The 26,210-nt window shown below is 40.5% G+C and overlaps 1 protein-coding gene across 2 annotated transcripts in view; it reads left to right on the top strand.

Annotated features, from left to right (window-relative positions):
* EPC2 (enhancer of polycomb 2) overlaps window positions 1-25,293 on the top strand; it is a 43,443-nt gene extending 18,150 nt beyond the window's left edge. The window contains exons 3-14 of one of the 2 annotated variants that reach the window (XM_088529157.1): window positions 4,858-5,003; window positions 6,497-6,703; window positions 7,427-7,575; window positions 7,826-7,958; window positions 10,761-10,952; window positions 11,563-11,652; window positions 13,493-13,638; window positions 13,731-14,074; window positions 20,192-20,328; window positions 21,017-21,179; window positions 22,393-22,726; window positions 24,020-25,293. In XM_088529157.1, coding sequence (XP_088385283.1) covers window positions 4,858-5,003; window positions 6,497-6,703; window positions 7,427-7,575; window positions 7,826-7,958; window positions 10,761-10,952; window positions 11,563-11,652; window positions 13,493-13,638; window positions 13,731-14,074; window positions 20,192-20,328; window positions 21,017-21,179; window positions 22,393-22,726; window positions 24,020-24,092 — 2,114 coding nt within the window. In that variant the 3' untranslated portion in view covers window positions 24,093-25,293. The remainder of the gene's footprint in view (window positions 1-4,857; window positions 5,004-6,496; window positions 6,704-7,426; window positions 7,576-7,825; window positions 7,959-10,760; window positions 10,953-11,562; window positions 11,653-13,492; window positions 13,639-13,730; window positions 14,075-20,191; window positions 20,329-21,016; window positions 21,180-22,392; window positions 22,727-24,019) is intronic. The other variant, XM_088529158.1, reaches the window with a different exon arrangement.
* The last annotated feature ends 917 nt before the right edge of the window (window positions 25,294-26,210 follow it).

Here is a 26,210-nt window from a genome sequence, read left to right as displayed (position 1 = left end):
CTTTCTTCCTCTCTTTGCTGGTCACTGCCAGAAACCCTGTAAATACATTGTTAACAAACATGTCTAAAAGTGCTGGCTACATTAGGTCAAATTATTCTTTGCCTTGTTAAGATGCACAGTATTTCTGTGTAGAGCTGCAGGAGGTGTAATGATGACAAATACCAGGTAGAGCTTTAAGACGACATTTTTGCCACATATTCCTGATGGAGTACATATGATGCAAAACAACTTTATGCTACTATAACTGATTAGAAATTGTGTTTTCATGCTATAGTTATTGAACAGAACTGCTGTCTTCAAATTAAGTAAACTGTCAGAAACCAAGAGGTTAGCTACTATGTTCCATACCTGCTGTGGTTATTACTAGCAAATTATGAGTAAGCCTAAATAATTCTGCAGCTTATGTGGTAGCTAAGGTCTTTTTTTTTTTTTTTTTTTTTTTTTTTTTTTTTTTAGCTTTACCAACATAATTAAGGGTATTCTTTTATTTGAACCAGGGGTTCCAAATAGAGAAAAGGTAGTATCTTGGTGAGGCATGAAATAAATGAATTGGCATGGATTCCAGGCATTACAGAACCTGGGTAGTACCAATTCAGATGGCTTTTTGACTGAATATAAAGCAAAAGCCTTTAACAACTTCAATTATGCTAGTATGATTAGTAATTTTCCAAGAATGAATGTGTTTACAGTAGCATAGAGATGTATTATAGCTAACTAATATACAGCAAAGGGAATAAGTTACTATGTTTGCACCCCTACTAGAAATATAGCTAACTGGGTTTTGCAAATTAGTTTCCTTAGCTGAAAAAATAGAACTGGAACCCAAAATATATGTTTGGATGTAAGTAGTTCCTGTTCTGTGTGTGTATATATAGATTTACATGTGTGTGCACACACTTCACTTATACGTGTATAAAAGACACTGCCTCCTAAGCAAAGACTCCTGCGTGTAAATGACATGGGATGTGGGGGGGAAGAGCTAATCACCGTAAGTTACAAAAAGCTGGAGTTTTCAAACTTATATGAAATAATTTTCACTTAAAGATGTGGTACTTTGTTTAAAATGAATTTAGAGTTGCACTTTATTCTTTATGTATGCCATGTTTTTAGAGAATGTCGTAACGGGGTCTCTTCAGCCTGCGCTTTTGAGCCAGGTGTCTGACATGGGCAACTGCCTGTTACCTGTTGTACAAAGCTACTTTGCTTCTGGTCCAGAGCACTAGAAGTGCTTGGCTGGTTACTGGCTACAAGCTTGCTGTAGACATGGTAACAGTGGGAAATGCTGGGAGCGAGACAGCCTGTAGCGAGGGTTGCTATGATGGAAGAAAGTAGCCCGGAATGTGACTGAACAAAGATTATAGAATGAGAAGAAAAGGGAGTGTTAGAGAAGTGACAATCAGATTTGTATAAATCTAACACAATTGTACTGCTTACAAAATGCAATATTTGCATGCATATTTAATGGAGTTAGATTTAAGAACTTCTGTGAAAATTATTAAATTGAACTAGGTCTGTGTCTCATTTCGCTTCTGGGATAAGAATGACTTGAAGCTTTTCTGATTTGCTTTTGCTTTGGTTAGAATTTCTGTTTCGTGGTTCAACAGCTTTCAGATTTCCGGTTTCCTGCCCAGCTTCACTTCTTGGTTAGCAGCAGCAGCATGAGCGAGGTGGCAACACTAGGGCTTGCTGGGGAGGGAAGGCTGCTGGAGCCACCTTCTTCAGGGGCAACCCACACTTAGGTCACTTCAAAATGACTATGGAACCACAGCCTTAATTTAATTAACGAAATTTACTTAACTTAGTTAAGTTAACCCTAATGTAATTTGGTTTAAAGTTATATTAAATTAAAGTTAGGATCAAGGTTGCTGCTAGGGGAGCTCTGCTGAACAGCAGTGCAGTTTTTCCGTGGAAGTTTCTGCCCTCCAGAGTGGCTGACGTGCCGCAGGGCGCAGGACAGGCTGCGCGCTTTGCAGCGTCTCCTAGCAAGGCAGCAAGTCCCGAGCGTTCACTTGGGCCAGGACACTGCTGGGATCATCCAGGCCCTTCCAGGGCTCTGGGGAGAATGGCAGAGTTTGGAGTAGGACGGTTATTAGTCAACCACGAGAAGCTCCCAGGGGTTGTCTGGGGGAATGGATCTAGATGGGCTGCTGCTTAACTGCGGGATCTAGGAGGCTGGGTGGGCTCAAAGTGCTGGCCAGTAGTTGCACATGTGAAATATGGTACTTTCTTGGACTTGTTCTGTGCTGATTCTTGCAAGCATGAATGAACAGTTGTATCTGTTGCTATGGCAGGGGCAGAAACAAGAGGCTGCGATGGGTGGTTCTATCACAAGAGACATAAACCACCTGTGTCTTGTGATTGCTGTCGGAGCCAGCAAGCTGCCAGGCTAAAGGGAGGGTGAAAAATGCCTTTCTCTGCAGCTAGCTGCAGATGCACGATTGCTTGCTCTGTGCTGGGGAAAACAGCACAAAGTGATGGGTATGGGTGACTGAAGTGTGCTTCAAAGCTCAACCCTCAGTTGAGCTCAGAAGGAGGACACATCTCGAATCCCTCGGCAGGGCTCAGACAAGCTGACTCGGTGGCGAGGAGTTCACATACTCCAGTTCCATGTAGCCCTCGGCAGAGGGAAGGCTGGAGGGAACAGCTATCTATATAACCTGGTGTTCCCAGACCTGTAGATCTCCAGGGGGTTGCTGAAGCTTCGTGGCTTTCCTGACTCCACTGACACAGGAGGTGCGTTGCAGGAACTGCTGCTTCCCCTCCACTATCACACAGCCTCCATGCAAACGGCCTTTCATTGGCAAGGAGCTGCTGATAACTGCACATCATGACAAGTGGTATCCAAAGTGCTGCTAAAAACATGATGCCTGATACCGGCTGTTACTTCTGTTTTCACAGAGCTGAGGTTTTATCACCTAGTAATTCAGCATTATATTATGAACTTAGGTGGACTTGGCATGTTGTTTGGCCTGTGGTTTCAAGGAGGAGGTGAGCCAGAAGTGAGAGGCTCTGCACTCCTCCCTTCTCTGCTTCTGGTTGCAAACACCCTGTGTCTCTCTACTGACACTGGGCTGGTCCTGGTGTGTCCTGGCTCCATCTGCAAACTGACAACTCGGGAGCTTAGCAGGAAACCACTGGGGTTCTTTGGGGCCCCTTTGGGACAGTGAGTTGAGTGTGTCTCCAATACCTTCTCAGGTTTTCATGCATATCCTTAACTATTTTTATTATTTAATATTAAGGAAATTTCCTTCTATTTGGAGATGTGCTCCACAATCACATGGGCTTGTTGTCCAGAAAACCTTATCTGTCTACTTTGAGCAGAGCTGCTTGAACATGTTTGCAGGGTGCACTGGCCTGCAGTTGTATCTGTAGGTGTTGGGGGATAGTCTTGGGGCAGGGGGACTCCTTCCTTCGTGGTGAAAGTGGCCTTTTATGCTTACAAGGCCATGGAGGTGCAGATGGGTGTTGGAGAGTGGAGCAGTGTGGGGGTTATCCTGGGACGGGACAGTTCACCCTGTCTGCAACATGCAGCCTGCTCAAAAGTCTCTGCATCCCTTGCATTGTCCTGCCAGGTGACATTTTAATGCATTTTTCTAGAATATTTTGAAAAATTTGTGGTTCCATATGAATCTTTATCACAAAACCTTAGATAGATTTGTATGGATTGCCACTGAAGTGACAGGAAAACTGTTGTGAGATGTAGTAGAAGCCTGGAGTACTGCTGAGGACTGCGCGAGCGGCTGCGGGGGTCGTGTGCCACATCAAAGGGATGCCACTTAAGTGTCTTGTCTCAAATATTAAGTTATGTGTCTTAAATTTGCCATGCAGTTGCATTACTGAATTGCTGATCTTAGTAATTCCACTTAATGCATACTTACACCATTATATATAATTTTATTATTACTCATTTCTTTTTGAAGTGCATTTTAGTGTATGTTGATACTATATCTTTGGCCAGAAAAGCCTTTTGGCTCAGTGGCACTGTCTGAAACTGCGAAGTCAAGCCCTGCCTTTCATTTCTGAGAACTTTGCACTTGTAGCTGACTCTCTCTATTTCTATGCAAAGCCAAGTAGATTCTTTTCCATTCTGGTAGGAATATAAGATCATCTACTGATTCTGTATCAGCACACAGAAGGGGAAGTCTTGGGCTGGTCCAAGATAGGGAAAGAAGGGTATTCCTGTGGTTTAACTTTTCAAACTTTCTATGAGAGAACATGCTGATATGTTAGCCCTGGTGTTCTGATCCTGGTGTTTTGGTCCTGGTATTTCCATGCCTTTTCTTTCAAGTTCCCCTGCATGGGAGGAAGGTTAATAGCAGTTTTCTTGAAATTAGTGCTCAGATACAGGCATGACTTAGCAACATAACCATGTGATAGCACTTTGACTTGTTGGCTACTACAAGTAAAATGCAGTTTAAAAAACCTTCCCTGCTGTTAATACACTAATTTGCTGATTGAATTATTTGGAGGTTTGTAGTTAATATTTCACCTTGTCAAGATATTAATGTGAAGTATTTATTATACATAATAAAAACTGTTGCCGTTCTGTGGGATTTTCTCATCCTTCTTGTAAAACTTGGTTGAATGAATGTTTTCTTCTGCTTTTTAGAAAGATCAGAAACTTTGCATATGTGTGGAGAATGAATAATGCAATCTGTAATAAAGATAGGACTCCTGCTGTGAAAAGTGGAATTTACTATTTTGGACAGTATGGCTAAAGAGACAGGTGTTTACTGCAGAACTGGCTTTGGAGAATGAGTAGCACTTTGAGTTCCCACAGGATTAGCACTTCCACAATTTCAGTTAGGTATGTGATTTAACTAATGTTTCCCTTTTGTGTATGTGTATCTTTTTCAGCCTTTAATCTGGACAATGAACAGCCAGATTATGATATGGACTCTGAGGATGAAACCCTGTTGAACAGACTAAATCGGAAGATGGAAATCAAGCCGTTACAGTTTGAAATAATGGTTGACAGGCTTGAAAAAGCCAGTTCTAGTCAGGTATTGCACTAGGTTAAGCAATTGCTGTTTACTTTCATTTCTGAGTTTGAGTGATGTTTTGTTTGTTTTGTATGTGTGTTTTGAAGGGTTCGGGGGGGAGTTGTGTGTGTGTATATCCTGCTGACTGCATAAGCATATATTTGGTGATTTTTTTTCAGGTATATGGAATTCACATTGTTGTATCTGATTGTCACCTTTAGAAACATAGGTGAAATGTGTGTAGTGGAGGGACTTGTTTTAAATTCTAATTCATAACTGTAATCCATTAGTAGAAGATGGCATAGCAACACTGCAACAACATATTCTATGAAAGAACCTTGCTGTGACTGGTAAGTGTAGAGTTTGGGCTAAAAACACACTTTGTGTGTGTGTGAATTTAGAATTCTGTTGCACTTGGTACTAGTGGACGTTGGCTGAAGCTGAAGTGCGAAGCTGAGACATGGAAGCATCACAGCAAGGCCAAGCCTCCATTAAGACTGGGCTCCTACAGTAGAAATATTTTCAACTATTTCAACTATCAGCAACCTCGTATTTTCAAACTTGCACTTTCCACAGGTGCAGGAGAGAAGGATTTGCCCCAGTCTCCACAGCTCGCAGCGAAAACCTAGTTTTCTTGCTTTAAGAGCAGGCCTATGCTGCATATTTATTCCCTGATTTCATCAGAGTACTGGTATTTTAATAGTGAGGTGCTCCAAGAGACCTTTGTTTGGAGAAGAGTCTGAAAGCTATAAAAATAACTCTTTGGAAAAAGTGCTGCTCATAGAATGCCTTTTCAAAGGTCATTCCTCAAATCTGAATCTTTCGGTGCGACCATTGGTTTGTTTAGTTTCGGAAGAATCCAAGAGGAGTCTCGTGAGGATTGGAAAGCAAAGGGGTGAGAATAGCTGGTTCTAGTGTCTCTCTTGGCCTTTTAGTTCAGAGAACTGGCAGTTGGCATCCCATCCAGATTCTTGTTTTGTTGACTCGTGCCTTGACTTGTCCTTGTCTTTAAGGACTGTGTAAAATAGTAAATAGTATTTTTGAAGAGTTGCTCGAAGATTTTACACCTGAAAAAGAGGGTTCTGAAAGGCAAGTTTAAGTGGATGTGATTATTTCTTTTAAGTGGGACGGACTTTTTTTGGGATCAGAAATTCTTTGCAGAATCTAGTTCTACCTTGATTACTCATCCTGATTTAGTTTGAAGCTATATGTTTAGAGGCCAAAATGTTCTCATTTTGAAGAGACTTTGCAAGGATTAGGTTAAAATGCTTTATGCTAAAGAAGATGGAGTTTTGAAGGAGAAAAAAAATGCAGAAAAGTTAGCAACTGTCTTGAAGTTACAAAGACAACTGGCCTAAGTACTTTGATTTAGATCAATATTTTTTTTTCTCCTTTTGATCTCTTGTGCTGAAAAGGGAATGAGTTTATCTGGGAAGCTTAGAAGAAACACAGACCTTTTTCTCCCCTGTCTCCACGTATTCATCTCAGTTGCACTTCTTAATTTTCTCTTTTAGCTTGTAACACTTCAAGAAGCTAAATTGCTGCTAAACGAAGATGATTACCTTATTAAGGCTGTATACGACTACTGGGTAAGAAAGCGTAAGAATTGCAGAGGACCATCTCTCATCCCCCAAATCAAACAAGAGAAGAGGGATGGCTCTACTAACAACGACCCTTATGTTGCCTTTCGGAGGAGAACTGAGAAGATGCAGACAAGGAAGGTAATGTCGCTTGTTAGTTTAAATCTTGTCATTTTAAAATTGTCACTCTAAATCCTGCAGGGCCTCAAGTGTTCTGTTTCTCAATAGTGGCGGGGTTGGCCAGGTCAACTTCAGGCTTGTTAAATGATATAGTGAGGTTATAATCCATCAGTTTGTCCTACAGGCAGTTTGCAGTTTGTCCGTTTTCTAGAAAGTTGAAAGTCCAGTGCCAGTTTATAGATACTGGCACACAAATAGGTAACAGAGACTTTTAAAGGTTTTAAACTTCCCCTTCTTGAATGGGGGGAGGGATTTTCTTCCACTAGCTGTGAAGCAAATTAACTCAGTTTTGTATTTGTGGGAACTGGGAAGTCTTTAGCTACTCCCTGTTCAATATCAACTTTGTACAGATGTGCACTCTGCTGTGTGCAGAATGCAGGTGGAAAGAAGTATTAGGAACCATGTTTTGCATATGTTGTTTTGACATGTTTCCAATAGACAATAAGAAATCTCAGTAGAGAAATTATGGAGAAGATGACCAAAGAGTTCTTTTTTCACCTTAATTAAAAAAAAATCTTTTATGATATCATCTTCAAAATAACTTATGCTTGTGAAAAACTTATTACAAATGTAATCATGCAGTTCTTTCAGCAGCTTTATGTATTTTTTTTCTTTTTTTCCCTAAATTGGTGCTGTTTATGCCTCGCAGGTTATGGTTTTGACTTAACTTTAATCTTTCAATAGAATCGAAAGAATGATGAAGCTTCTTATGAGAAGATGTTGAAATTAAGAAGAGAATTTAGCAGAGCCATAACAATTTTGGAGATGATCAAGAGAAGAGAGAAAACAAAGCGCGAGCTGTTGCATTTAACATTAGAAGTTGTAGAGAAGAGGTAAAGTGGAAATTAGATCTGTATAAAGTAATTTATAACAAAGTTATTTATTTTTGTGTAGCAGATCTGGCAGCAATTCCAGTAATTTGTTTCTTTGTGGATGCTAGTCCTCTGCACAGGCATGACTGAAGGCATAACTGTAAACTTTAGAAAGCTAAAATAAAAGGGGGTTGTGTAGCCTGATTGGGAAATGTTTTGGGAGTATGAAACAAGCAATGGAAATGCAGGGTTTTCTTTTTGCTTTTCGAAGGTATCATCTGGGTGATTATGGAGGTGAAATCCTCAACGAAGTGAAACTTAATAGACCTGAAAAAGAGATGAGCACAACTCCATCCACTCTTCATAATGGAAACCATCACAAGGTTCAAGAATGTAAAGTTAAGGTAAGCTTTCTGCTGCTGCAAGTCTCTCGTTCCATGGGTGTTTTGACTCTTTTTAAGAACCTTGTACAAGTCTTCATTTTCCTTCTGTCAGTTCTGTCTCTCTTGTCCAAGTGGCATAAACATGAGCACTTCATATGGATGTCAGGACCATTGTGAAACTATACAGTGATTTTTTTTTTTGTATAAAGCTGCTCTGAACAGTTTAAGCGATCATATACTAATCATATTTCCAGGCAGAAGAATGCAACTGTTATCTTGTCAACAGCTGAAAAAGCTGTAGGCATCTTATATTTTTAAAAACACTGGAATTTGTGGTAGTAACTTGTTATTACCAAGGCTATGTGCTTCTCAGGAGCACTGTGCAGAAGTATTCATACCTACCCCTGGCTGCCCTTTAGTATTTTTTAAAAAAAGGTAGCAAACAGTAGGAGGGAAGAAAAATTGGACAAGTTTGTGAACCATTTATTTCTGCAAAAGGATGTAAGACTCTAAAGACAAGCACAGAGAGGTAAGACTTGAATTGCAGCATGCCACACTAGGTATTTTATTCTAAAATTAGCAAAGTTGCGGAATGCTGCACTTCAGGAAATTTCATGCTGTTTGTCAGTAGTCTTCTACAATCTTGTGTTTGTGTGTGCGCGCGCAGAAGCCCAGTGACTTGTATCTAATTTTATAATTGGCCTTGTTAGCAGCATCTGGAGAGCCAATAGTATTAAAATAATTCATAGCTAGAAGCTCTGAAGCTTCATGTTTAGATATGATACAAATGTTGACTGGGCAAATTATAACATTGCAGATAATACTTTTTTCTTGAGCTGAGGAGAGTCTGGATAACCTGTGCAGAGCAGAGTTAAAATATTTCTTCCAAAGGTTAGCCATGAGCCTGACTGTTGGCTCTGGTGGCCTGCAGTTCAAATAGAAATGAGTGAAAAAGCTCAGTATAGCTATAACCGGCTTACAAAAGGTCCTGTCTGCTGAAAAATGCATCAAACTTAGTTTGGGGGTTTGAAATTCAGAATAGGATTCCCACCCACTCTGTCCAATTGAGAGATGTAATTAAGAGAATTAGTTTAGCAATTAATGCTCGTAGCCTTAATGTACTTGTGTTAGTTTGTTTTTTTTTTTCTGCTTGTTCATACCACATTTCCTTTGTTACTTGCACTCTGAGTATCTTTTGTTTTCCTCAGCAGCTCTGTCTGCTTTAAAACATGCCACTGTGGTGTACTAGATAGTCATATTATATAAGAACATTTTTCTCATCCCAAGCCATTTTAATGTCGTTATTGTAGCTGAGGTATCTGAACAAGGGAGGGGAAAAAAGACAGAAAAAGGCTCAGACGTTACAGGGAGAAAAGCCTGCACTTCTGCTGCCAGCCCTCCCTTAGGCAGCATCCTCAGCTGGTGGGTAGGGGTAAATTAGGAGTTGAGCCAGGAGGATGTCTCCGTGCTGTAGCACAAAGCAAAAGCCACGTTTAGCAAAGCAAAGAGCTGCTTTAAAAAGCAAACAGCTCCCCCACTTCCTGCCCCAGTCGTTTGAACATGTTGAACTTTCTAAGAAAATGTAACTGTAGCAGTGTCAACTTGCATTTTAAATGCGCAAGAATGAATCAGATGGGCTGGCAAGCATTTCAGGGTGGTGAGACTTGAATTTGTTTTATTATTCTACAGTAATTGGAAAGCCTGTTTTTGTTTAATGTGTATATAATGTGGATCATGATCAGAAATTGTTTCAAAGAAAAAGACTAGTCGGAGACATGCTGAGGCATGATCTATCAATTGTCTGTAGCAAAACAAAAACTTTTGTTTGTTCATTGCTTTCTTAGACATTTCTTAATTATTCAAATCACTTGTGAGATAGTATCAGCCATTTTCATTTGCATCCTGGTGACAGGAGGGCTGTTATTGGAGTCTAATCACACGGATTAGAATTAGCATGTGCTTCTTTGGAGAAGTGACTGTTCTAAAATGTTGGGAATCAGACTGGAAGTCTGGAGGCCTCTTGGAAGTTTTTAATTTAACGCCTGCGACACCTAGTGTTCAGTGGATTAAATACACGTTTGTAAGCTCCGTACTCTGCAGGGATTTTATTCTGCCTTACTTTGCACATGGCCTGTAGGGAAGCTGAGCTTTGTTCCTGGAGCTGGTTTTAGTTGAGTGATTATTGACAAGTGGTAATTGGGGGCAATTTAAGATTTTTTTTTTTTTAATGCAAGATTTTGCTCGAAGGTTTTGTGCAAATGCAAATTAATCTAAAATTGTAAATAGATTTGAAAGCTTTGAAATTAAATTGCTCACTTGAACATGGATGGTGTTCAATATCAACTCAATTGCTTATTCTAGAGGGTTAGCATTAACAAAATCTACAAGGGAGAAGCAAAAACTGATAACAGGAAAATCCTTTAGAAAGAAAAATGATGTGAGAAACACTGAACAAATAAGACTTCCTTCCAAAGGAACTTCAGCAGTTAAGGAAATTACAAGCCCTTGGCTTACCAAACTGAGGTTTTGGGAGATAACTGCAATAGGATGTCTCACGATGGTAAATACTGCACTTCCTACAGTGGAAGGAATTTACTTCATATAGTCATGTACCTGAAAGGATAGGTTTTTTGTTTATTAATAAGTAAAGACAGTCACAGATGAAGTTCTGATTGGAATAAATCTTTATCTATTGAAGCACTCAGCAGATGCCATATGCTAAAAGGCACTGAAGTACAAGTCATTTCTTTCTGAGACGTAAGAAGATGAAACAACTAAATAACTCCTATTTTTTTTTCTTCCTTGTTTGTTTTTCATTAACAGCATCCTCATCATTCATCTCTAAAGGAGGAGGTGTCGGATGTTGTACGCCAAAAGAAGAAATACCTAAAGAAACCTAAATTAGAGTGTGTGGTAACTGCTCAACAGCCTTCTACTGAGCCCTTGCCTGCTGTCAATAAGAGCGATATTAAACAGTATGACTTCCACAGTTCAGACGAAGATGAGTTCCCACAGGTGACACTTTATTACAAAATTCTGACTTACAGAAGAGGCAATATTAAATTATCTGTAACTTAGTCCAGCTTGAAAAACTCTCATTTGAACTTTTAACAGTAGATGGAGAGCGACTGTTAAATAGATATTTTTATATAAAAGACATTTGCATAAACTAGTCACGTTTTTTATTTATTTTGTAAACTGCATTTTTATAAGCTTTCATTTTAAGGATTTTTCCACAGTATTTTGAAGAATACAGACCCCAAATTAACATGTCATCAAAAGAACATGTTATCAAATATTTTTCTCCCTAACTGGGAAATTTGGTGATTTTCTTTCTTCTGGTGCAATGGTTATGCTCTAGCTGTTTAAATAAAAGCATTGGCAGTTAACTGACCTGTCTTTTGATGATAGCATTAACATATATTGCCATTTTCTTTTACAATCTCTCTTAAATATGAATGAAAAACTTGTTAGCTTAGTTGATTTTTACTTTTTTTTTTAACTAAATAAAATCAAAAAGGGATTACGGTTTTCTAGCTGTACCTCATTAATAATGTGTTTAAAGTCCCTTAAAACACTTCTTTTAAATGTAGCACTTGGAAAAATGACTTTTTTTCTGGTCTAGGTACCCTCACCAGTATCAGAAGCAGAAGAAGAAAATGATCCTGATGGACCTTGTGCTTTCAGAAGAAGAGCAGGATGCCAGTATTATGCTGTAAGACTATCTGTTACTGAATTCACTATGCTTATTTTACATATATATGTGTGTGTGTGTGTATAAATACACACAAATGCGCACACGCACATAAATAGATACAGATATAAACTGACTTAATGGTAATCTGGTATTTTCTCCTATTCCCACTTCCAGCCCCAGAGCTCTACTCACTTGGTGATTCAAAAGAAAAACATTGAGTTTTTTACAAGAGTTTTTTTCTCTATACTGTCCGTTTGTGGTAACTGGTAAATAGCACATCGCACAGGCAGCAGACTGATTCAGCCACTGTTAAGAGAATTACATCTTACCTGCCCCAAGTTTTACTAGCAAATCCTTTTTCCTGAGCTTTAGGAGCTTGTTAGGTCCTCGTTGTCTCGGTTGCCAGCCCTGTTTGAGAAACCCTCCTGGGGCCTTGAGTCGAATATGCTATCGAAGCAGAGGGGTTTAAGGCATTTTATTGCATGCCAAAATTTTATTTTGAAATTAGAGCAAGCTGTTAAGTATACTGAAAAACACTTGGTTGATATTGCAGCGGTGAGCAGGGAGCTGAGCCTAATTACAGATATTCTATCATAATCTCTGAACCATACTGAATTTTTTAAGCACATGCTTAGGGACTGGGAGCTGTTGGCTACAGAGAGCTAGCAGAGATAAGCACAGTACTATAACGGGCTTGCTTTTTCTTTGCTTGCCTCATTGGAGGACTGGAGAAGTTAGGTACCAAAATACTGTGGTAATTGCATAGTCGTTAAGACTGCTTGTAATTCAGTAGAGAAGACAGGTACCAGGTAGGTAGTTTCAGAAGTCAAAACACTTTGTAGATATGCTGATTATAGCATGTGTTTCTGTCCTACTACTAGATTTCTTCAAAAATATCTTGTTACTATATTCTTTTTTGGAGACTTAGCAGTGGAATCTTTAAGATATTGATTTATATGGAATTGAGTGTTTTGGCAATTCTTTGTTGTTCCTTTTTTTTTTTTTCTCTGAAACGATTTGTGTTTTAATCATCAGCTTTACTGTTGTACATGTTTAACTTGTTCATGAAAATTGTTATTACTATTTAATACTTACTGTAAAGCATCTCAGATTGTACACAGCATTTTCATCTGTAAAGATTATGCAGTTCTGAGTTTATAATAATGAGTATTTTCATGGATTAAATAAAACACCCTAAGGTAGTTATACACCAGCAAATGCATTCTCAAGGTCTTGTAATTGGCTGCTCTGTACCAGCGCAAAGGTCATTAAAATGGACTTCTGCTACCTTTTGGCAATAGGTTTTTCATAAACTTTTTATTAAAGACAAAACTTCAGGCAGTGCTGCCCCTCGCTGAAGGGCATGGGCCATTTCCCGCAGGCTGGGCCGAGGCTGCAGCACGGTCGGGACCGCAGCCTGTTCTGCGGAGAGCCTGGAACAAGGAGAGGATCATTCCATAGGCACTGTGTTTTGTAGTTTTTGTCAAATGACCAAACCAGCTATGATCAGCCAAAAGATTTCAGGTCAGATGGACTTTCATCTGTTCAAGCAGGGCGGTTTTATGTGCTTATTAGTAGACTGAATGAATTCTGACCTGCGTTTTGGTTGCAATGCTTTATATTTTTTGTTTTGTTTCATGTGTAATCAAGCGAAAAGGATATTTTGCAGCACAAATTCATACCTTATTTTTTTTCCACAAAAATTCCAAGTTATCTTCTAATATGAGATACTTGTCTATTCTCAGCATATTTGGAACGATCATGTAGATTGGGCTTATTAAATCGCTTATTAAATCTTGCTTGACCAAAGTACAGACTCCAAATTAATACAAAATTGCCTTTTCTTTTTTCTCCGCAGCCTCGTTTGGACCAAGCTAACTCTTCATATGAAAATTCAGAATTGGCAGACTTGGACAAGCTGAGGTTCAGGCATTGCCTTACAACCCTTACAATTCCAAGGAGATGTATAGGATTTGCAAGAAGACGGGTTGGCAGGGGTGGAAGGTAAAGCTGCATTATTTTTACTCTGTTCCTTTCAAAATGTATGAATATTAGAGTTAATTGAATTTTATATTTTCTGTGTCCACTTGATTCAGGGTTTTAATGGACCGAATATCTACAGAGCATGATCCTGTCTTGAGGCAGATTGACCCGGAAATGCTGAGTGGTTCTTCAAGCTCTTCCCAGACTTTAGACTTTTCTTCTAATTTTTCACGGACCAATACTTCCAATAAACATTGTGAAAACAGACTGTCCCTTTCTGAAATACTAAGCAATATCAGATCATGTCGACTGCAGTGTTTTCAGCCAAGGCTACTAAATCTCCAGGACAGCGATAGTGAAGAATGTACCTCAAGGAAACCAGGGCAGACTGTGAATAATAAAAGAGTTTCTGCAGCATCTGTAGCTTTATTGAACACCAGCAAGAATGGCATATCAGGTAGGCAAGGATTTGAATTTATGTGGAATTTAAATTATTAAATTCCAGTGCTTTCCTTGGGTCTGGTCTGGTAACGTCTTCAGTAATTGATGTGTGAAGTTGCCCCAAGCTACAAGCTAATTATTTTTGTTTTTCCTCTAAGATGCAGGTTTTTTTTTTTTTTTTTTTTCTTTTCCACTCCCCCTGCTATAATTTCAGCTTGAGGTGCTGAACCTTGATAAAGTGCCAAGAGTTATGTTGAATAACACAGAGGTTTTGCTTGTATTTATAGATTTCTGATACACATACTCTTTGAGTTGTAAAGACGTTTATTGGTCTAACCTCATTTGAGAAAAGAATGATTTCTGTAGATGCAAAAGCAAAGCAGAGTGGTTTTTGTTCTGGTTTGGTGGGAGGAATTGTCTGTGGTATTTTGTTTCTTTGTTTTCTCAAAATATCTCAGTACTGAATTAGTAAGCATACTGAGCAGCCTAAAGGAATTGGAAACCAGTGTTTGCTGCTCCTGCCTGTCCTGTTGAGAATTTCGATGCACCTTTTGTGAAATTCCTCACGTGCTCCTTCCATTTCTGGTACAGTAACCTTTAGGCCCGGGATGCCACTCGGGAAGCGGCAGGGTCGATAGCACTCGTCTAACATAGCATTTGGATTGGGGCTGACTTGCTCTGAGTTCTGAGCTCAGGGCCTGGTGGCTTCCTGATATGAATGACTGTTATATCTATTAATCAAGGCATAAAGATTCAGAAACAGTGCTCCAGATTCATGCTGAATCCTAGTTTTGCTCATCCAAGTGTACTTTCCAGTCTTGTCCCAAATCTCCTTAGACATCGGGAGAGAAGTGTAAGCTGAGCTTCTCTGGGGGCTTGCTCTGGCACTTTAACACCTTCTTTCCCTGCGTTCTTCGTTTCTAATGTCTCCTGTTGCAGAGTTCTCTTAAGTGGATCATTGACGTGTCCCCCTCTGGTAGCAGTTGTTGAACCTCTGCCCCGAAACGTTGGGGCGTACTGCACCGTAGCATGACATCCATAATCCAGAGTGTGCTGTGATCTGACACTGTTGAGGATCTTTACAACAGCAGCGTGGAGTCGCCTCTGGCTTCTGAACGCTACCTCAACAGCTGCCTCCGCTGCCCGAGGCTGCAGAGCAGCTTTTGAGCTGGCAATTGACCGTGCTGGATAGGCCCCAGTTAAGGCTCTCGGAGCAGGAGGTGCTCGTCAGGCACACGGTGACACATCCCAAGGAAGTTCCTTACCTCAAGGAAGCCGTGTGTTTGTGCCCCTGGGGTGCAGTGTGTTGCCTAATCCACACTCCGTGCTGATGGGCCGAGGGGTTGGGGAAAGGGCGAGGGCACGGCTTTGCCAAGTCATCCCACGGGAACAGGAGAGGCAGGTAATACAGCATAATCCTCGTAGGTGCTGCTATTCATCAGACCCCGTTTTGGTATATATTAAATACATGATGGGACTTTTGTGGGCTGTGTCTTGGACTGCTATAAACATTATAATTGAAAAAGCATAATGCTTTTGCTCTTTACCCTTGGGTAATTATTCTCTATGTTTTTCTGTATCCTCTCACACTAAAACTGTGGTGTGCCAATCACAGCTGAGCAGTGAGCATAGGGCACATGGTAAAGTCGATGGCAAGTGGAAGTCAGATCTTGCTGGGTGTGCTGTAAGGATTGTCACAAAATCAGCAGCCACGGATTGATAGATTTTTTTCTTCTTTTTAAAGATGATCTCCAACTCTTTATAGCAAGCCGAGATGTCTTTTACCATTTGGCTTATAAAACGATTGCTCCAGATGAGCAAGACAGCAAGTGAGAGAGAAGTGGCTTTATAAGGGTGGGGGAACAACCCTGTAGCATCTTCACATGAGTATGAAATCCAGGCACTACTGCTCTGATACCTGTGGGTACTCATTCTGTGTGTGTGTGTGTGTGTTCAATACAGAAGCTACTCTAAAGTTGGAATAAAACCTCCCACAACCCAAAAAGCTTAAGGGCAATCTTACTTGCTTCCTGTATTAGGAGCTTTTAATTACATAATTTTTAACAATGTAACTTTTTTATCCTGATAAAAGAGTGCATAGTGCTTTAAATAGTGGTTAATTGGGGAGCTGCCAGAAGACATCTATTACCAAGCACCAGCAGGCATTGGAATCTTCTCCCACTCTTGAATGTGTGGAAGTAAAACAGGGTAATGAGATAACAGGCTGATCCTGAATCCTGCAATTAACTTTTGTGTGGATGTATCACAGTGTCTCTCTAAAGAATTTGGGAAATTCGTGTGCAGAAATTCATGTATAGAAACTAAATTTCACGAAGACAAAAGCAGTTTTCTTTCAATTACCATTTTAAGATTTATCGGTAGCATTTCATAATGCCAGTATCCTACTGACATATGCACAGAACATTTTTTACAGCCTAGTATTTTTTACACACAGTTTATTTTTAATTGTAGTCATTGTAGCCTTTATATTGCTCTTCCTCTCATGAAGGCTTTTCCACAGGAACCCTTTGAATGTATGAAGAGAGAGTGTAAAGGGCAGGGTTGTCTGCGAGGAATGTAAATGGCTGCAGCCCTGCACCTATAGCACAGGGGCTGCTCTGCAGTGGGATCATTGCCAGGAGATTTGCTCTTGGAGCAAATGCAGAAAATGGGAGACATGAGTGAATACTGCTTGTCAGTTCAGGATATGGGGGGCAAAAAGAAAGGCTGTGAGCAACAAAGTAGTAGCTGATAGTTCTTTGTGTGGTGGAAGCCAGCAAATATGGCAGGGTTTTGGTATGATGAATTAAATGTAAAAATTTCAGGGCCTTCAAGACTTGTGCTGTTTTGGAAAGACTTTTTTAAGTCTTAAGTCTTTCCTTCTAAGTGAAGGAAAAAAGTTGAAGAGATTGTGAAATCTCTGTGCCTGCCTTGAATAGAAATGAAGAAGTAAACATCACCAGAAAGATCTTCCGTAGTCAGAGGACTGATGGTATCCAAAGGAAATAAAAAGGAGAGCAAGGCCTCAGTGCTGTGTTCAGTGAAAGGGTGCCCTTCCCTTGGGTAGGGAGCTGCGTTGACATTTTCTTAAAAGAGAAAAAGAAAAAGAAAAAAAGGTCAACAAGAATAATGTATTTTCTGGTGCTATATGCTAAATTAAACACAAGTGATGAAAACACATGGTATAGCACTTACGCACCTCAGGGTTTGCATTGTTATGGAAAGAAAAATAAATTAAGAGGTAGAGAGATGCATGTGGGACAGGACAGACAGTAAGGAGAAAAAGATAGTTTAAAAAACAAATTTGATGTGTAACTTTGGGAGTCTGTTGTATTAATCCCTGAAGTCTCCCCGAAGATTACATGAGGATGAGAAGAGCATTCATTCAGTGCTCTATAAAAATATAGTACGTACAGTGTGTTATGGAGAAATTTATGGCTATGGGGGACGGATTTGCAGATTCAGATGACAGAACAGACCTTATTGTTCTGGTAGACTTGGCAAAATCACTTGCCAAACAGGAATCGAGCCAACAAGAGGCAGTGCCCCCTCGGGTTTGCTCCTTGCTGAGTGGTGAGGACACCAGCAGGGCTGGCCGAGGCTGCGCGTGCGGGAAGGCAGCACCTCATTGGTGACAGGTTTATCCGTAACATCCTGCTCCTAGAGGAAACCGCACAGGTTAAGTTGATTTATTTATTTATTGTTAGTATTCTTTTTAAAAAAGATTATTTCTTCAGCATAGAGAGGGTACAGAGCATCTTGCTTTAGTAGTCAATGCACAAGAATATTTAAAATAAATTCTGTATTATATATCCATTTGTATTAAGAAAGCATCTACTTCGGCATTTCCTCAAATGCTAAGGTATTGTCCTGCCTAAGAATAAGCTTTATTCTGAAATAAATGTATGACAGGTCTTTTCTGGAGAGTGCCGGAGCAGCGTGTGAATAAAGATCTGCTGTTTCCAACTAACTTGTTCTCTTGCCCTTGTTACAGTAAGTGCAGGTGGGGAACTGAATTAGAGGAAGCTTTGAGATGGGATTCAGAACCCACCTGCCCCGCTGAGCACTCGTGGAAGCTTTTTTGTAGCTTGTGCACTATATCTGGGCAAGCAGATTGGGATCTCCTTGGGAAGGCTGCCTCTGGAAGGGTTCTACAGCCGCATAAACCGTGGGGATGCAGGAGAGATGAGCGTGAGTGCTGGAGGGAGAAGTTACCAGGAGTTTGATCGGTGATATGGGTTATGGCAGCGAGCTGGTTCTTCACTGGTTTGCTTAATTCCTGGAGTGAATGTCATGTGCAGCTCTGGGGACTTTGGAGGCTGGAGATAGAGGCAGATTTCAGGCAAAAAACGTAACATCCACTGCACATCGTGTTCAGCTCAACCCCCTGGCCGTGGTGGCCGAAGCGAGGGCTGGTCACCGCTCACCATGGGGCTTTAGTCACCCCGTCCCCTGCATGTAGACAAGACCTGCAGCCCGTGGCCAGCACCTCACCTCTGCTTATGCCTTGAGCATTGGCCTTTTGTAGAGGATTTTTTTCTTTCTTTTTTGTTTTCTCCTCTATTCTAGAGTGAAACACAATGTAGAGGTAATTAGATGGTTGAATTGGATTATTTGGGGGCAACTGAAGGATACTTTTGATTAAAGCCTTCATTCCTAAGAGAAGTGGCATCTAAACCAAAGCTAACTAGGAGTGCAGACTAAAAGGCGATTAATTTCACATTGACTTTTTAAGTTTTCCTGTTGTCTGACTGTACCGAAATGCCACTAGGAAGATCTTGAATTCGGAAGCTCCTAATTGGTAAAAGAGCCTTTTGCCAAAAGCATTAAAACTCTTGCACTTACCAGTGACCTTAAAGGCCTGGGGTGTGGGCTGCTGGAAGTTGGTCTCCTGTAGGACTCTCCAGTTGTTACCCTGGCAGAAGCAAATGATACTTAAATGTAATAATAAACATGTGGTGCTCTATAACGGGGTAAAGTTGAATTCAGTCCAACTGCTGAATATTCATCAGGTGATAGGAGCTGAACTGGGTGGAATTTAAACAGGCTCTGAAGGACGACAACTTGTCCTTGATGGTTACTCTGGTGTCTGTTGATAAGATGGTTTTCCTGCAGAATATGGAGATTTGAGATGAATGGCAACTTAGTCTGTGAAAAATGTCGTTCAAAATAAAATGCTAAAATGTATTGGGAATGGGAATATTTGGGGAAAAATGGGAATCTTTGAAAAGTGAAGTGTCTTGCTCACAAAAACTTTGTTCTCAGGTTAGCATAGATTGCACAAAACTCTGGTTTAGTGTCAAATCTTTGACACTGGTTTTGATTTACCATATGTGCTGTTTCTTGTAAAAATAAATAAATAAATAAGGGAAAGAAAAGAGCTTTTCTTCCTTCACCCTTCAGTTCTGGGAGTTTGATACTACTGGGCTTACAAGCAAAAATTATGCTTGGACAAAAATTATGCAAATGGACAAATTTAAGGCACTCCTAAGTTAACACTTCAATTAAAAAAAGGAAGGTTTAAGGGGGAGTAGAAAATGCTGTTCAGGTGAAACTTCCTGATGTTTTGGTTTGGTAGTTCTGTGTTTTGTTGTGGGTTGTAGCTTTGTTTGTTTGTTTGTTTTTGAAATGCTTTAAGTTTTAAGTTGAAGGTCAGCCTAGATTTGCGAGCGCAAGCAGTGCTTTGTATTATTTGCACATGTATTATGTTTTAGATCTGGAGGTTGGTTTTGCCATTGTGTATTAATTTCTCTTCCTCTCAAGTGAGGATTAGTACATAGTATATTATGTTTGTGTTTAGTAGTTAAATACATTGACTGGTGCTCCGTTCACACTGGTACCCCCAGAACTGGGAGCCAGAGAAGAAACCTGGCTGGATTCAGTGTAGTGGCTTCTTCCTCAGCTGCAATTTCTAGGATATGTAGAACTCCTTTCCCACGTTTTCAGGAACAGGTCACCTTTTTCTCTTGAATAAGCAGTGCTTTGTGAGGGACGCCACCAGGCTGATGTGGCTGTGGTAGAGCTTCATTTGACAGGCAATAACAGAAATGATAGCCATAGCCATAGTTGCCTTTTAAATGAGTCTGCCCAAGACACAAACACCTAACCCTGCGGCGGTTTTCTTTTTCCACAGTGACGGGGGGTATCACGGAGGAGCAGTTTCAGACGCATCAACAGCAGTTAGTTCAAATGCAGAGGCAGCAGCTGGCTCAGCTGCAGCAGAAGCAGCAATCGCAGCATTCCTCGCAACAGGCGCATCCAAAAGCACAGGTGAGGCACCTGCAAGGGCTCTTTGCATCCTCCTCTCTACTCCTTTAATACATGCTCCCTTCCCTTCTGCTTACTGTGCTCGTCAGCCCTAATACAAGCTAAATGTAGCACTTCAATAAATACATTGCCTTTTAGGATGGGTATAGGGCAATATAGAGTGGGCTTAGGGCTAGGTGTTTTTCTTTCCAGTTTGATGTATATTACCTGAAAGGTTTTGTATACTCTGACCACTCTGGATACTTGGCTTTTTTTCTTCTTTTGCTGAATGAGTTAATATTTTAAGCTTCAAAATCAAACTTTTTTTTTCCTTTTTATTTTTTTTTATGTGCAACTATGGCTTATATCTGAAAACAGGAATTCTCTTATGCTGCTCCAATGCGAGCAGTGTCCACAGGGTTAGTCAGTCTGTAAATACAAACTATTTTCATGCTCCTTATCCTCCTGTGTGAACATGCTCTGAAGAACACTTGTTTGTTCGAACTACTTTATGAAGTAATTATCCCTGCTATGAGCGAAAATGTGAATGAATGTGAAAAGTTGGTAGTTCCTGAGGGGCAAAAGAGAGCCTTAGGTGTTTATTCCTTCCCTTCCCCTTTAGAAGCCAGAGGCATGTGTTATGTTCTGATATCTCCGTTAGCTTTGCGCTGTACTGATCCCTCCGCGCTGTTTTGTGCCGTCCCCGTCCCGGCAGGGCTCCAGCTCCTCCGACTGCCTGTCCAAAACGCTGGACTCGGCCAGCGCCCACTTCGCCGCGTCGGCCGTGGTGAGCGCGCCGGCGCCCGCGCGCGCGGAGGCGCCCAAGGAGCCGGCCGGCGGCCACGGCAGCGTCAACGGCGTGGTGCAGCCTTCAGGTGAGCGCCGCTTACGTGGCAACAGATTGCATTTGGTTTCAAAAATCATGTGTTTTATCCTTATCGATAGCCACAGCTTCCAGTGTTGTTCTCTGCAACCCTTTAAAATAATTCTGTGCAGTGGCATTCCGGTTAATGCAATAATTAAGCTACTGAGCGCTCCTCTACACTTGGAAGAGCAGCGTTTTGGGGCTTTTTTGGTAGGCTTTATATTATAAGAGTGTTTGAAATAAAAAATGTAGGCAATAGCATGCTAGAATCAGTGTGAATGTGCAATTAAAACAGCATCAGTTGTTAAAAATGCTTTAAAAATCCCTTTCATTATCTGAAAGGCAAATTGAAAAGTTACAAAAATCAAGCACTTGAAGCAATATTAAAAGAACTGCTCTAAGTATTGGATCTTGTTGCATTTAAATGCCTCCCAGATTGGAATAAGAAGAGTGCACACAGGTGTTTGCTGCCCTCTGCTCACACAGCCCTGCACGGCCCTTGTCAGCACGCGGCGCGGCCGCGTCGTGGTGCTGAGACACATTTGGTTGGAACCTCCCTGCCGTAATAGGCTTTTGCAGTAACGTGGTGTCCAACAGCTGATGAAGGCCGGGACATTTTAATGATAAAATAGACTGAATGGAGGGGATAGAAAGGCAGCTGAATGAAGTCAATATTCTGGAACAGTCCCAGGAAAGAAAAAGAAAACTCTTCTTCTGAGAGGGTACCAGTTTGAGGGGTACAAAATTAGGCAAAAGTACATCAGTTTGCCACTGTGATACCAGGAACACAGCTTTATAGTTGATGAAAACCCTTTTGCAATATTATGCATGTGAAATTAGACAGTCCCAAGTGGGAGTGATGTAGGATGGGTAGCTGTGGCCATCTAGGATAGAAGGACATCTTAAAAGTCAGAATCCGTTTTATGGGAAATGCTGCCCCTTTCAGGCCCTTAAAATGAGGTGCATAAAGTTGGACAGTACAAATGTTGTCTGTGATACAGTAGCAATTTCTTTCTGTTGTTTTTGTGAATGAAAAAGCTATGAAAGAATTCTGGGATTGACTGGAAATGGTTTTAAAACTTCACATTATTGACTATAAAAAGCAGATTCTTGCACTGTGCCACTGACACATGTAATTAAAACATTACCCTTGAGGGGAATCTTTGGCTTTGGGATTAAGTACCAGCTTTTTTTTTTAATTGGTAACATTTGTTTTGTAACAGGAACCTCCAGAACTTTGTACTCCACCAACATGGCTTTATCATCCAGCCCAGGGATTTCAGCTGTGCAGCTTGTAAGGACAGTCGGCCACACCACCACAAACCACTTGATCCCCGCGTTGTGCACAAGCAGCCCGCAGCCGCTGCCCATGAACAATTCCTGCCTGAGCAACGCCGTGCATCTCAACAACGTGAGCGTGGTGTCTCCAGTCAATGTGCATATCAATACAAGGACTTCAGCACCGTCGCCAACAGCCTTAAAACTCGCCACAGTTGCTGCCAGTATGGACAGAGTGCCAAAGGTGACTCCGAGCAGTGCCATCAGCAGTATAGCAAGGTAGGGGCCAAGCTGCAGCACACCTCACGTTGCCTTTATGTTGTGCAAATGCCTCTATAGACCTGACCCCATCTGCAGCAGAGCGCTGAATTGAAGCGCTCTTTTCCAAGAGATTTCTGATACACCATTGCCCTCTCAAAAACATGAAGCTGCATGTTCTCATCTTCAGCGTGGCTGTGAGGAGCCCTAAGAGCTCACGGTGTGAGCAGTGATCCAAGTCATTTATGTTTACACTGGGCACGCTGCTTTTGGTAAACTTCGGTTTTGTTTAAATTGGCTTCCTTTTTAGCTGCTTTTCTTTGTGCCCTGTCCTGGGGCACCTTCCAAGAGGTGCTCCCAAGCTGTGCGAAGGGTCTCGCCAGCACTGAGCACGAGATGCAGCCTGGCACGTGTCCAGTAACGATTTTTATGTTTATTCCCTTTGGCCAGCTGAGGCGCTGTCATTTCAGGATCCTTAATGGGTATTACACAGGATAACACTTGCATAATGCTACCTGAAAATTCCAGTATTTGGGCTTCATTTCAAAGGTCTTTGTATTATGCCATGCAAGTTGCATTTGTTTATGAATTGGAAAAGTAGGAAAAAGACATCAGTCAGCGTGGCCTACTGACTGTTTCATGAGACTGTTTTTTTAGAGACGTTAAAAAGGGGTTTTGAGGTGAAAAATTGTATGGCTAACTTAGTCTCTGTGTACACTGGGGAAAAGGTATTTTTAAAACAGCAATCACACCTTGAAACACTCTTTGAATCATTAGTGCGATTAGCTTTTTTTCCCTTAGGTCAGACTTTTGAGTCGCTGTTTAAAGCAGTGCCCTCCTCCTAGCCAAGTCTTGTGCTTGTGCACAGAGAAAAGCAGGGGCAAATCTAGAAAAAGCGAGAAACAGAACCGAAAAACAATCATGCTAGAGCAATGTTTTGCTCACAACAGAATGATTTGATAATTGATACTGAGGCATTGGAGCATTTCTTGGCTATGCTTTTCTAAAGAGACTTTTTAGTACTCTCACGCAATAGCTTAAGCTGATAAGAGATGCGCAATAAAAATGGACTATATTAATAATTTTATAGAAAGGGTGGCAATCCTCTTGGAGGAAAAAAAGCTCTTAAATGCCAGTATTTAGTTTTAAAGGGAAAAATCTGTTTCTACCTGTCCATTGTATATGTTAAAGTTTTGTCCCTGATCTTAGCAACAGCTTTGTAGAAACACATAATACCTGTAAGAAATAATTGAACTTGCATAAGGAAATATTAATGCTCTGCTTGTAATTATTGAATTTTTTGTTTTATTGCAGAGAGAACCATGAACCAGAACGACTGGGTTTAAATGGCATAGCAGAGACAACAGTAGCAATGGAAGTGACATAACCTCAAACCAGTGTCTCAACCTGTGCTAACGGTGTAGTCATTTATATTCCAACTGAATGCAAAATACAGCACTCTGTGGATCACAGAGAACTAAAATGGACCTAAATGGACTATCATTATATCGTATATTAAGTCGATATATAATGTAAATTTTGTAAAATTGGGAAAATCACTACCTTGTAAAATAGTTTATTTGTATCATCAATATTATTTCTGTTACTTGAATAGTAGATATTCATCATCATGCTTTTGCACTTGAATTTGCAACTGAATGGATTAAAAAAATAATTCTTTAATGGGATCATGAGCATGAAATGGGATCCTGCATCACTTGTTTTAACTATTTATTTTGTCATGTTTACATTTTGTATCTTGTACAAATAAATCCAACTTTGTGTCTAAAAAAAAAAGTTAAAGATTCATAGCTAGGAAACAAAATTCTTGTAATTTTTTTCTAAAGGAAATGTAAAGTTTTCACTTGGTTCATTTTGTTTCACAATTTGACTAGATGGACTTTTTGGTAAATACTTTAGTGGCATTTCACTGTCAAATATGAAGTTCAAGGCAAAATAGTATTTTCTATTACTGTGCAGGGGAAAGGGATGGATCGATACATGCAAATTTAATGTAGTAACTCACTTTTCCATATATTTTGAATGTATATTTCTATTTATAATACCAGTTTATAAAAAATAATTACACAGGAAAAAAAAAACTGTCTAGGAAAATTATGCATCTAGCACATATTAAATTGTGCAGATATGAGAAAATTTTCAACTGATTACATTTTATCCGGAGACTGCATATTTTAACCGGCTTTAAAACTGTAACACACCACATAAAGGATATTTTACCAGGTATGTATTGCATTATATATCATTGCAATAATTATTGGATGTCTAGATATCGAGCCATCCCAGGTGGTGGGGGGGAGGGAGGGTTGTGGCAAGATTGTCTTTTCGATTTTGGAGAGTTTTCCTGTGGCTACAAGGCAAGTAACGGGTTGGAAAAAGTCTGACTGTAAGCGTTGGACACCTTCGTAGTGTAGTGTTTTAGTGACTTTTTTTATACGGTTCTTGTAAATTAGATACGTGTAGTGGTGTTTCAGAATGTTTGTTTATGCACTAGTTCAGACAACTTTCCCTGTTACTTGTTCTTGATAAGTGAAAACTGCAGGGAAATAAAAATACATATCAAAACATGGGCATGTTGCATATGTGTTTATTTCACAATGTGCAAGTGATCCGAGGGCAAATTTTAGGGTTTATTAGCGGTCTTTCGGTGATTATTTACTTATTTATTTATTATCTTTTTAGCCAAGGTTGGAAGGGACCTCTGGAGAGCACTTAGTCCAATCCCTAGGAGCAAGGCACCTTCTCCAGGTGTTACAAAATACAGATTGGGAGCATCTTGTGCTGCAGAAAGGGCGCCCACAAGGATCCAGGCGCCGGGCGCTTCCCACGGGATTTGCTTGCAGCTCCTCTCGGTTGGAAAGTTGCTTCCTGCAGTTACATAGGGGTGTCTTGCTGCTCAGCCGCAGGTCAGTTATGGGGGATAAGCACAAAGCAAGACGTACAGATGAGTTCTTTCTGCTTCCAAAAATATTTTGCAGATTAATTTCTGAGATTTGAAGCCAACTGAATAATGTCCTGCCGAGGGATGACATAAGCACAGCATGAGCTCTGCTCTGGTGGTGAATTGTGCTTGGACTGCAGTTGGTAACGTGGGTTGGATTTGCGGCTTGAAAGCATCTAAAAACTTGTGCATTTTTTAATACAGAAGAGATATCGTTTGGCTGTGTGCTGTGCCATCAGCATATTGCTGCTCTTAGCTGTATATAGGTATTATATATATATTAATCTGTTTTGTATAAATGCTATTTTCTGTTCAGGAAGTTGTAAGTTGTGACAGTTCAGCACTTGCAAAGGAATTCGAAGAGCTCGTCAGCCGGTGAGCTGGCGAACATGTTTTAGCTTGTTTATGAACAAGAGGAGGTTGTATTTGGTTGTATCTGTTGAGAATAATTAAGGAGACAGAGAATGTTGAGAATAATTGACGGAGAAGGTGTGATGGTGGCATTTGGGTTGTCCGCATTAGGGGAGGCATCTGGGCCTATTC

Source organism: Tinamus guttatus, unplaced genomic scaffold (assembly GCF_059628265.1).
Source record: "Tinamus guttatus ecotype Peru unplaced genomic scaffold, ASM5962826v1 Tinamus_guttatus_pri_ptg000325l, whole genome shotgun sequence".
NCBI classification, from domain to species: domain Eukaryota; kingdom Metazoa; phylum Chordata; class Aves; order Tinamiformes; family Tinamidae; genus Tinamus; species Tinamus guttatus.
This window is presented reverse-complemented; position numbering and strand designations above follow the sequence as displayed.